Below are 12052 nucleotides of genomic sequence, written 5' to 3'. Positions count from 1 at the left end.
TCCAGTCCAGTTGTGACATCATGTTCATCAACTTGCAGGTATTCATCCACCATTTGTGGATGCCCATGTTTCCACCTTTTTAGTCTCAGACAATCCTGCACTGAATGAGGGACAATAACTTGACAATAACTTGGCCCAGTAGTTCTCAATCTTTTCACCACAGATCCCCTTTAAATACCTTTTGTCGCCACAGACCATGTTCATGGACTCCCAAGACTTAACTCAAAACTGAAATCATAACATTTCTTCAAGCTTCTGCGGATCTCCTGTGTTGACACTAGTTCCCCCAGGGGTCCACAGACTATTGGTTGAGAACCACTGACTTGGCCTAAGAGCACCAGTAGAGTAGTAGTGGAGAAACCTTTTTCACATAATTCATAATCTGCTATAACACATTGACATCTTATCTCAAGGACTGGAACCTGAGATTCTGAATCTCAAGTCCCAACCTTCCTTCCTCACACCATTTTTTTGGCATTTATGAATGGGAGTTCTAGTTCAGCAATACCAGGAAAATACATTTTCTGCCCCTGCCTATTTTAACACAAAATGGGACACACGCATGATATTTTTTTTAAAATGATCTATGATACTTTTGCATTGTTTTATAATACTTCTTTTAAAAATAAAATCCTTACTGTAATATATCTAATTAAACATCTAACGTACTGTAGGTCCTGGGGGTCCAACTCTTCCAGCAGATCCAGGAAAACCTGTAGCACCCTAGGAATAAATGAACATACATCAGAGGTGGTATTCAGCTAGTTCTGACAGATTCTGGAAAACCGGTAGTGGAAATTTTGAGTAGTTCAGAGAACCGGCAAATAAGCTGTCCCTGCCGCCACTGCCTCCCAGCTGACCCCCCTCCATAGGAGAATGGAGCTGAAAAGCAGGTTAGTGTGGTGGGGAGGGAATTTGGATTTTGCAGTATCCTTCCCCTGCCATGCCCACAAGTCATGCCCACAGAACCAGTACTAAAAAAAATTGAATCCCACCACTGACATACATGGGACCTAGCAAATATTAATATGTTGACAAGCATTCTTTATTGTATAAAGACTCAAACATCATATCTGAAACAGACAATGGTGCTAAGAAAGTCATAGACATCCCAATCAAAATAAATGCTAGAATTTTACTCAGAGGAACTTTGCTCAATCAACTTACAGGGGGTCCTTTTGTACCACGGCCTCCCTTGAGTCCATGAACTCCATGCGGGCCCTGAGTGGAAATAAGAAAAGGAAGATTAACATTCAGCTGCCTCACCAAATGATAGGAACCAGAAGGTTTTTTTTTTCAATGAGATTTTTACTTACTGGTGGACCATGAGAACCTGAAAGACCTTGAGGTCCTGGGGATCCAGCATCTCCTTTCTGACCGGGTTCTCCAGGTTCCCCTTTCACACCAGGTTGACCATCAGGGCCCTAGAGACATTCAGAGAAATGACCAATCCGTTTCTTTCATCTATTCCAAGCCTACGTTATGAATGTTATTTTTAACTGATTAAAATGTTTTTTTTTTAAAGGCCCGGTACAGATTTTGTGTTTAAGAGCCTTGCAACATAGTTCTCCTTCTCTGAAATCACAGGTTCAAAAAAAGAATAGTTCAAAGAAGCTGCACACCTGAGGGCCAGCAAATCCAACTGGGCCAGTTGGGCCATTTTCACCACGGGAACCCTAGGAGGAAAAAAAAAAAAGACATTCCAAAAGAATGTTAAAAACATACAATTTTTGCTATTTTTTATGATGCAACTTCGGCAGTTCATGATTTACTCTGGTTAAAAATAAAATAAACTGGTTGTATGCTAAATACATTTATAGAATGTGTTTTGCAGAAGCAACTAATGGTATCAATCACCACACAACCGTATAGATGTATAGATGATCTTGTTAATATATTTAAAAAGTTTCAATCATCATCACCACTACTGGAATTCTATAAATGCTAAAACAGGCAATCTGACTCTTCCCAAGAATATATGGTATATAGAATTACGATGCCTTAATATATGATGTAATTGATGCAATATTTTTTTAAAATATTATACAGTTACATTCAAAATTATATGTTCTATTATAAATTGATAGGCAGTCATTATTTTTTTCGATTAGCAGTATTATGGAAGGTGAAGAGAGAAAGAGAGGATGAATGAGTGGTAAACAGAAAAAGCAGTGGGGGAAAAATTGTCATTGTGCATAATAACAATACCAACATCCAACTTAGGAAAATTCGGACAATGTGATTCTTTACTTACAGGATTTCCACGAGAGCCTGCAGGGCCAACTAAACCCCGAGGACCGGGTTCTCCCTTAAATTAAAGAAAAGGCTATTAGATATTATCATATATCATCCTGAAAAGTTGTACTATAACATAATAATAAACCCACTGGATAGTTGATAGTTTTACTAACTGTTTTACCTTTTCACCAGCCAGACCTCCGGGGCCATTTGGGCCTAATGGACCTGGGAGTCCCTAGGAGACAATCATAATTCCAGTAAGACAAGCAATCTTTCATGATTTGTACAAGCTCTTATTTTATTTTTTTACTTTTTTACTTTCTTCAGAAAAGAAAGCCATGCTGGACCACTGATATTCATGAGGTTAGGCTAGAGGAAGAGCTAAGAACCCTAATAAATCAGAACAAAACTTTATTTGGAATAGAATTTGGTGCCTTCAAACATTTATAGCATGTGAGCTCCTCCTACAAATCAGTTCAGGTTTACTAATACGTGATATCAAAAATATGCTGTAATATGCTATTAGTTGAGAGTGAAGATTCGTTCTCTGAGCTTTGGGATTGGTTTCTGAACGTTTCATTACCTGGTTTCAAACCTGGACCTGATGTAATCTCCTTATCACAAGACCCATCATAAGATTCACTGATGACTCTAGGTGAAGCTAGGCAAAATCATATCAGATACCTGTACAATTAGCACAGGGCTGTGTGCTCTCTTCACTTCTCTTCTCTGTATATACCAATGACTGCATCTCAAATGATCCATCTGTTATAAACTACTGAAGTTTGCAGATGATACAACAGTGATTGATTTCATTCGAGACAATGATGAAACTACATACAGACGACAGGTTGAACAACCATACTCGTGGTGCAACCGGAAAAATCTGGAACTGAGCACCCTCAAAAGCGTAGAAATGGTGGTAGACTTTAGGAGAAACCCTCCCATACTACCACCTCTTACAATACTAGATAACACAGTATCAACAGTAGAGACCTTCAAATTTCTAGGTTCTATCATATCTCAAGACCTAAAAAGAACACCTAACATCAAAAACGTCATTAAAAAAGCACAACAAAGAATGTTCTTTCTGTGCCAACTCAGGAAGCTCAAACTGCCCAAGGAGCTGCTGATTCTGTTCTACAGAGGAATTATTGAGTCTGTCATCTGTACCTCTATAACTGTCCGGTTTAGTTCTGCAACCCAACAAGACAGACACAAACTTCAGAGGATAATCAGAACTGCAGAAAAAACAATTACTGCCAACCTGCCTTCCATTGAGGACCTGTACACTGCATGAGTCCAAAAGGGGGCCGTGAAAATATTTACAGATCCCTTGCATCCTGGACACAAATTATTTCCACTCCTACCCTCAAAATGATGCTATAGAGCATCATTTACACTAAGACAACTAGATACAAGAACAGTTTTTTCTCAAACGCCATCACTCTGCTAAGCAAATAATTCCCTCACCACTGTCAAACTATTCACTAAGGCTGCATTCCTATTGCCATTGGTCTTCTCATCATTCCTATCACCCATCTTCTCCCACTTATGATTGAAGGATTGTAACTTTGTTGCTTATATCCTTACGATTTATATTGATATTGATTGTTTCCTGATTGCTTATTTGTACCTTATGTTATACCTTATGATTCTTGACAAATGTATATTGTCTTTTTATGTACCCTGAAAGCATATGCACCAAAGACAAATTCCTTGCGTGTCCAATCACACTTGGCCAATAAAGAATTTTATTCTATTCTATTCTGTTCTATTCTATGACTCACAGCTGACCCATCACAAGACTCTCACAAGCCATTATAAACATTGACACTAACATCCCCTAAATTCCACTGAAGATGTTACCTAGCCTGGTCACTATATGTTCGGAAACCAACCCAAAAGTTTGGAGAATGAACCTCCGTCCTCATCCTACACCCAAATTACAGATATTCACCACTATTGCAACCTGTTAGTTATAATCTCTCATTAAGACCCAGCACTATTAGAATAAAAAGAGGACTCTCCACTTACTCTGGCCCCATCATTGCCAGCTGTACCTTCACCTCCTTTTTCTCCTATGCTGCCCTGAAAAAAGCATAAGGAAAAAAGTCATTTACAAATAATTATATAAAGATGTAAGGTTGTGTAGAAAAGAAAAGAAAATCCTCCTACAGAAAAGAGAAGTCATGGACATTTCTAAAAAGTTTACCCGATCACCCTTGGGGCCAGGTGTTCCAGCCAGGCCTCTCTCTCCAGGCATTCCCTGAAGACCAGGTGGGCCTTGATCTCCTGATGCTCCTGAAGGGCCTGGATTTCCCTGAACAAAAGGAAAAGGAAGTTAAAGGGGAGGAAGTAATTTTGGGGAAAGGAACAAATTTGTGATCCTATTGGTCTCTCTATCTATCTATTGGACAGACCCTCCTTGCATTTTTTTAAGATGGGTGCATTTCCTCATCTCCAGAACACAGGAATGTCCTGTTAGGATGTACCATAAGGAATCACATTTCTTCTGAATTGAAAAATATCTCAGATTTCTTCAACTTATGAGCCATCAAAATGCAGGTCATCAGCCATAAACAGCAATGCACTGGTGTTATATAAACTGTGGCTTAACCAATGTTTTGTTGTCTGAATGTGATTGTTCAGCAGAGCTATTTCAGAATGGATCTCAATTAGATCTGTCTCCTAAAACCTGAAAGGTGTCAAAAATGTTGTAAGTTCAGACAATTGAGGATTACAAACCTGATTTGTTTGTCAATGTATGTATAAATGTGAGTTCTTTGTCTTTATTTTAGCCCTTTTATTCTCCAAATAAAATTGGGAACAAATGTAATATAAAATAAATCCACAGAAAAATATGTCAAAATACCATCACTTATATAATCTCATTGATATGTTCTTTAGAGGAACTCTATTTTAATTAATGTATGTTCTCCATATTAGTAAATAAACAAAATTTTTAGTTTTACTTTATTCTAGTTTTACTTTATAATGTTAAAACGAACTTGTCAACCATCTTAAAATAAAGTTAATGACATCCACAAAAACCCTAAGCTGTACAAAACTTGATTTATTATAACTACTGTTTGTTCCTTGTGTGGGCATCAACCTAGAAATTCCAGATTCGTTGGCTAGTCTAGGAAGATGGAAAAACATTCCAGAGAAAGACACCACCATCACCCAAAAAAAACCTTCATGGATGCAGTTACCAGGAGTCAAGCTCATTTTAAGAATGTCCATATCTCTATTTTACTACTTGATTGGATGAACACTGCTGTAAGCATCATCCACTCTCTATATATGGAGACAAATGGTGTGTGCAGACATGCATACCCACTTATAGTACATATGGACACTGCTTACCTTTGGACCATCAGGACCTTGACCTCCAGCCATACCCTTTTCCCCCTGAAGACCAGATGATCCTGGGGTCCCTCTTTCACCTGGATGGCCACGTTCTCCCTGGAAATAACATTTAAAATAATTTAGTGATTGTAAATGTAGTTCTATCAAACTCATTCCATATATGCTAGCAATGAATTTTACAAAAAGGAAAGATGAACCTGCTGACATTGGCAATATTTCTTTAACAGTATATTTAAAACTGCCCTTCCTCATTAAGGGATACTGATCTAATGGTCTTTATATATTTTGAAGTTAAACTTGAACTCAGCCAAAATGGCCAGCTAAGTTGTGGATCAAAATATTGGAGAGCAGCAGGTTGCCTGGGGATGCTATTCTCTGCAGATTTGGTACGTATCATATAATCCTAACAATTTCCCCTAATTGCTATAAGTTGTGGAGGTGTTGTTACTCATTAAACTGTAACACATCACATGGTTGTAGATATTGGTGATGAACTTTCATCTCTAGAGTTAAATGGATCTGCATCAAGCTACTACCTGAATGGCAAGCACCCAAAAATTACATGTACAATGCAATGTACACAGCACTGAAATATGTAAAGCAATATAAGCTAAGAATACCAATTAATAAACAGAAACAAACAGCTAATTCAAAGGGTTCTAGAATCTGTGACAGAATAATGTCCTGTTGAAATGAAAAATCAAAGACTCAAAATATTTCAGATAAATATAAACCTGATATTGTACAGGGACTTCTTTGTTTGTTTGTTTTGCTGATCTGAGCTCGGGGAGAATGTGTTTATTGTCATGAATTCAAACTGTAATACAGGTGAAACTCGAAAAATTAGAATATCGTGCAAAAGTTCCTTTATTTCAGTAATGCAACTTTAAAGGTGAAACTAATATATGAGATAGACTCACTACATGCAAAGCAAGATAGTCCAAGCGGTGATTTGTCATAATGGTGATGATTATGGCTTACAGCTCATGAAAACCCCAAATCCACCATCTCAGAAAATTAGAATATTACATACATCAATTAAGCAAGGATTGTATAGAACAATATCGGACCTCTGAAAAGTATAAGCATGCATATATACTCAGTACTTGGTTTGGGCCCCTTTTGCAGCAATTACTGCCTCAATGCGGCATGGCATGGAAGCTATCAGCCTGTGGCACTGCTGAGGTGTTATGGAAGACCAGAATGTTTCAATAGCGGCCTTCAGCTCTTCTGCATTGTTTGGTCTCATGTCTCTCATTTTTCTCAGGTGAGTTTGCTGGCCAATCAAGCACAGTAATCCCATGGTCATTGAACCAGGTTTTGGTGCTTTTGGCAGTGTGGGCAGGTGCCAAGTCCTGCTGGAAAATGAAGTCAGCATCCCCATAAAGCTCATCTGTGGAAGGAAGCATGAAGTGGTCCAAAATCTCCTGGTAGATGGCTGCATTGACCCTGGACTTAATGAAGCACAGTAGACCAACACCAGCAGACATGGCTCCTCAAATCAACACAGACTGTGGAAACTTCATACTAGACTTCAAGCATCTTGCAGTGTGTGCCTCTCCATTCTTCCTCCATACTCTGGGTCCTTGGTTTCCAGATGAGATGCAAAGGTTGCTCTCATCAGAAAAGAGGACTTTGGACCACTGAGCAATAGACCAGGTCTGTTTTTCTTTAGCCTAGGTAAGATGCTTCTGATGTTGTTTGTTGTTCAGGAGTGGCTTGACAAGAGGAATACGACATTTGAAGCCCATGTCCAGGATCCATCTGTGCGTGGTAGCTCTTGATGCACTGACTCCATCCTCAGTCCACTCCTTATGGAAGTCCCCAACACTTTTGAATGGCCTTTTCCTGACAATCCTCTCCAGGCTGCGGTCATCTCTGCTGCTTGTGCACCTTTTTCTTCCACACTTTTCCCTTCCACATAACTTTCTATTAACGTGCTTTGATACAGCACTTTGGGAACATCCAACTTCTTTTGCAATTACCTTTTGAGGCTTTATGAAGGGTGTCAATGATGGTTTTCTGCACAACTGTCAGGTCAGCAGTCTTTCCCATGATTGTGATTCCTACTGAACCAGACTGAGAGACCATTTAAAGGCTCAGGAACCCTTTGCAGGTGTTATGACTTAATTAGCTGATCAGAGTGGGACACCTTGGGCCTAGAATATTGCACCTTTTCACAAAATTCTAATTTTCTGAGATTGTGGATTTGGGGTTTTCATGCACTGTAAGCCATAGTCATCACAATTATGACAAATCACGGCTTGAACTATCTTGCTTTGCATGTAATGAGTCTATCTCATATGTTAGTTTCACCTTTTAAGTTGCATTACTGGAATAAATGAACTTTTTCACGATTTTCTAATTTTTCGAGTTTCACCTGCATATGCAACTTGACTCTTAGGTATTTCTGCAACTCACTATTACAATATGCATGGTTGTTTTTCTTCCAAAATTAATTTTAAGAATATTCTGAAAATTTGCTCTGAAAAGTCATTATTAAGAAATCAAACTTACCCTTGGGCCTAAGGGACCTACTGCTCCAGGATCACCATGAACACCCTAAGACAAGTATTAAAAAGAGAGATAAATTATAGCTAACTATATACAGAGAGAGGAAAAGAGAATTAGGGATTAGTTATTGGTGATTTTAAAAATATGGCAATGGTGTCAAATATAGTAAGCTGTGGGTTTTTCTCACTGTGTTCCTCTTCATGAATACCCTATAAGACCAAGTACATTAGCAACTTGCAAACAGGTAGAGAAGGAAAGGTACACTCACAGATCTTCCAGAATTACAACACAAAATCAGCAACAAAAGCAACATTAAGCATAGTAACTCAAAAGTACTCTGATGATAGGTAGATAAGTAGGTGAAGGGTGAGTGGGGGGGGAAGGAGGGAGGGAGGGAGGGAGTGGGGGAGAGAGAGAGAGAGAGAGAGAGAGAAAGAGAGAGAGAGAGAGAATGAATTAGGCTTTGTTGGTACTGGGCAACAAATTATGAAAGAGAAGGTCCATGTTACTGCTGTATCTTATTACTGATGCTGATGCTGATGCTGGTGCTGTGCTTGTCATAGTCATAGTCATAGTCACTTTATTTGTATGCCGCCCTTTTCCCTGGGGGGACTCAGGGCGGCTCACAGTTCAAAAGGGGGGGGGAGAACAAACAATTTACAACATAAAGACACTACATCATTTAAGAACACAACAGTCATACAATTCGAGTGGGGTTAGAGTCTTTAACCCCAGGCCAGCCGGGACAGCCAGATTTTAAGGGCGGCGCAGAAGGTCTGGAGGGTGGTGAGGGTCCGAATCTCCACGGGGAGTTCGTTCCAGAGGGTCGGAGCAGCCACCGAGAAGGCTCTCCTCCGGGTAGTTGCCAGTCTACACTGGCTGACTTATGGAATTCGGAGGAGGCCTAATCTATGCGATCTTATCGGTCTAGTAGAGGTAATTGTTCCCATTAATAAAAGTTCCCGGTGCAATGGGAGCTTCTCCTTGGAAAATATGCTATGACTTCAGCCTTTAAAAAAAAGGCTCAGCAAGGAATGTGAGGAAGATTAAGGACGCAGGGCATTCCTAGATCAGTATCTAGCTAATGTTCTTCCATGCTATCAAAGAATTAAAGGAGAGTTCCTGAGATGTCTTGAGACATTTCCTGTTGCCCATATGACCTAGACATCCAAAGGCCCACAATGTCCCAACCATGTCTTTTCAGAAAAGAGGGACTGGTCTAAATTGTTCATGTGCAAGAAGCTGAACCAAAACCCTCCCTACTTGCACCCCAGCTCTATCTAGGAACAGCTGCACAGGAAGTAAGCTCATCATGGCGATTATTACATTGGGACTCTGAGGTTTTGCTCTTGGTTGCTGAAATATCTTCTCCCTTTATTCCTACAGCCAGATGAATTCAGCAACTGGAGTGTCTTGGTACCAAAGAAATAGGAAATTAAATAAGTAATTAGATTAAACAACAAAAATGTCTTCTACGTAACGTTTCTATGCAAAGGATGGAGAGAGGGAAGGAGGGAGGGAGGGAAGGAAGGAAGGAAGGAAGGAAGGAAGGAAGGAAGGAAGGAAGGAAGGAAGGAAGGAAGGAAGAGGAAGGAAGGAATGGATTTTCTGCAATTGTGAGGACAAAACATCTTGACAGTTCAGATTTTTAATTAAATTTTCTGCTTTTCTCCATCAAGCTGGACAAGTTTAATACATGTTGTACACATTTGACATCCCCTCGCCCCACCCCATGACAATATATATTCTCTCAAAAGCAACACAAGTTCTGAGGGGGAAAACAGTTATACAAATATTTATTCATTTCATTTCATTTCTAAGCTGCCCATCTTACTGATAAAGTGACTCTGAGTGGCTTACACTATAATAATAAGTTAACAGTGCTAAAAAAATTAAAGGAATGAATTAGTTAAAAACAGGCAAAATTAATCACTCATGCAAAACCATTATACAACAGTTACCTGATCACCTGGTTTTCCCCCTTCTCCTGGAGGGCCTGGGGTACCGGGTAAACCCTACAAGGAAATAAAGAAACCAAAAACAAATCAGATGGTCAGCATATGTAAGACTATAGGTTGAAAATACTGCTTCAGTGGCATTTTAATTTGAGCACAAAAATAGTTCATAAGTAATCCAAAAACATGGTGATCATTACTTTGGAAGTTATTTTATTAAATTTGTTTTGCTCAAACTAATAACAATCTAAAAGTCCTTGGATGGCTTTATATTGAAAATTGATTTCAAAAAGACTCACCTGAAATCCTGTGGGACCTGGAGGACCTTGTTCTCCTCTTTCTCCTGCTGGTCCCTATACAAAGAAATGTTTTTTTTAAATGATTTCACATGGTACCATAACAGCTTAATCATACATGCTTCAATATCCCGATACCATAATAGGAAGATATTGTTCTTTTGTTATTGCTCACTCAAAGTTACTGCAATTTGGCTAATCAAACAAGCTGCTACCCTGTTTCCCCGAAAATAAGACCTTTCCAGATAATAAGCCCAATCGGGCTTTTGAGTGCATGTGCTAAAATAAGCCCTCCCTGAAAATATTGCAACACAGCAGCAGCCATGAGGCGACCCCACTCACCACCTCCTGCACCTCAAAAATAAAAAGACCTCGCTGAAAATCAGGCCAAGTACTTATTTCGGGGGTCAGAAAAAAATAAGACCCTGTTTTATTTTCAGGGAAACACTGTAATATTTACATAGAGTTAATAAGTTAATTTGACTTATTGCTTTATTTATTCAGACAGTTTCCCCTTGGAATCTATGTGATTTTAGATATTTAGATATCGCTTATGACAAGCGATCAGGAATGGTTTTCCTTTTCTCTAAATTGTTTTTTTTTAATGTGACAGCAATTGATAGAATAAATAAAATAAAACATCTGGGTTGCCAGCATCAATGGCCTATGTGTCTGTTCAAAATAGAAAAAATGAATGCATCTCTTTCAATATTTCAGTGGAGGGGGGGGGAATGTTCCTTTTTATCATTTTTATAATATGTATGCTATAACAGATGTGGCAATTCATATGGATGTAAGTGAAAATTCCTTTGATAAAAGAACTGGATGGCAAATATTCTGCCTTTGTATTTCAGCAAGGTATGTTTTCCTCCAATTGTTCTCTACCCCATCATGAACTATATCGCACCTTTCCTTCTTCTTACTACCATGCTGTTCAAAAATGAATTTACCAAAGACGTGATCATGAATTTAAAAGAATGAACAGAATATACAGGACTCTTATTCACTTGGAATTTCAGTGCCATTCAATATTAATTTTGAATGATATTCTTTCACACCAAAAATGTTCAGATAGAACTTACATGGGGCCCAACAGGACCAGCGGGGCCAACTTCACCATCTTTTCCTGGTGCCCCCTAAAATGGTATAATAAATACAGTTGATTAACGCATAAGCTCGTGCACTATAAATGCTATGGTTTAGAACTTTCTAAGAAAAGAATTATACTTACCCTCTGCCCCGAGACACCAGCATTTCCTGCTTCTCCGGGTTTCCCGGGATCCCCCTATTTAAATATATGATTAATACATTATTAATAATATTATATAACTTGGTAAATATGGTCAAACTCTGAAGCACAATACTTACACTGCTCCCTTTTGGTCCAGGAAGACCCATGCTGCCCGGCTGGCCTCTAATTCCAATTGGACCTGCAGGGCCTGGCCGACCATCTTCTCCTGGAGCACCCTAAGGAAACATCAAACATTTAATCTCATGTATCTGTGTCTGTATTATGTACCATGTATCTCATGTGTCTGTGTCTGTGTGTAAAACTGGTTGCTGAATTATCAATGCAGGATGCAAACACATCAATGCGGGATCTTTCTGGAAATTAAATTAGAAAGGTGGAAATATGTATCACAAAATGGTTAGTTCGCTTAGCATTTCGAATGTTTG

The 12052-nt window shown here is 39.0% G+C and overlaps 1 protein-coding gene across 1 annotated transcript in view; it reads right to left on the bottom strand.

Annotated features, from left to right (window-relative positions):
- COL5A2 (collagen type V alpha 2 chain) overlaps positions 1 to 12052 on the bottom strand; it is a 184311-nt gene that overhangs the window by 18257 nt on the left and 154002 nt on the right. Inside the window, exons 27-41 of the mRNA XM_087707986.1 lie at positions 11744 to 11842; positions 11607 to 11660; positions 11458 to 11511; positions 10379 to 10432; positions 10086 to 10139; positions 8128 to 8172; positions 5608 to 5706; positions 4454 to 4561; positions 4276 to 4329; positions 2420 to 2473; positions 2255 to 2308; positions 1623 to 1676; positions 1317 to 1424; positions 1168 to 1221; positions 670 to 723 (exon numbers count right to left, since the gene is read on the bottom strand). Coding sequence (XP_087564112.1) covers positions 670 to 723; positions 1168 to 1221; positions 1317 to 1424; positions 1623 to 1676; positions 2255 to 2308; positions 2420 to 2473; positions 4276 to 4329; positions 4454 to 4561; positions 5608 to 5706; positions 8128 to 8172; positions 10086 to 10139; positions 10379 to 10432; positions 11458 to 11511; positions 11607 to 11660; positions 11744 to 11842 — 999 coding nt within the window. The remainder of the gene's footprint in view (positions 1 to 669; positions 724 to 1167; positions 1222 to 1316; positions 1425 to 1622; positions 1677 to 2254; positions 2309 to 2419; positions 2474 to 4275; positions 4330 to 4453; positions 4562 to 5607; positions 5707 to 8127; positions 8173 to 10085; positions 10140 to 10378; positions 10433 to 11457; positions 11512 to 11606; positions 11661 to 11743; positions 11843 to 12052) is intronic.

This window comes from Thamnophis sirtalis, unplaced genomic scaffold (assembly GCF_051295495.1).
Source record: "Thamnophis sirtalis isolate CommonGarterSnake01/CBP01778 unplaced genomic scaffold, rThaSir2_p1.2 scaffold_1, whole genome shotgun sequence".
In the NCBI taxonomy this organism is placed as follows: Eukaryota; Metazoa; Chordata; class Lepidosauria; order Squamata; family Natricidae; genus Thamnophis; species Thamnophis sirtalis.
This window is presented reverse-complemented; position numbering and strand designations above follow the sequence as displayed.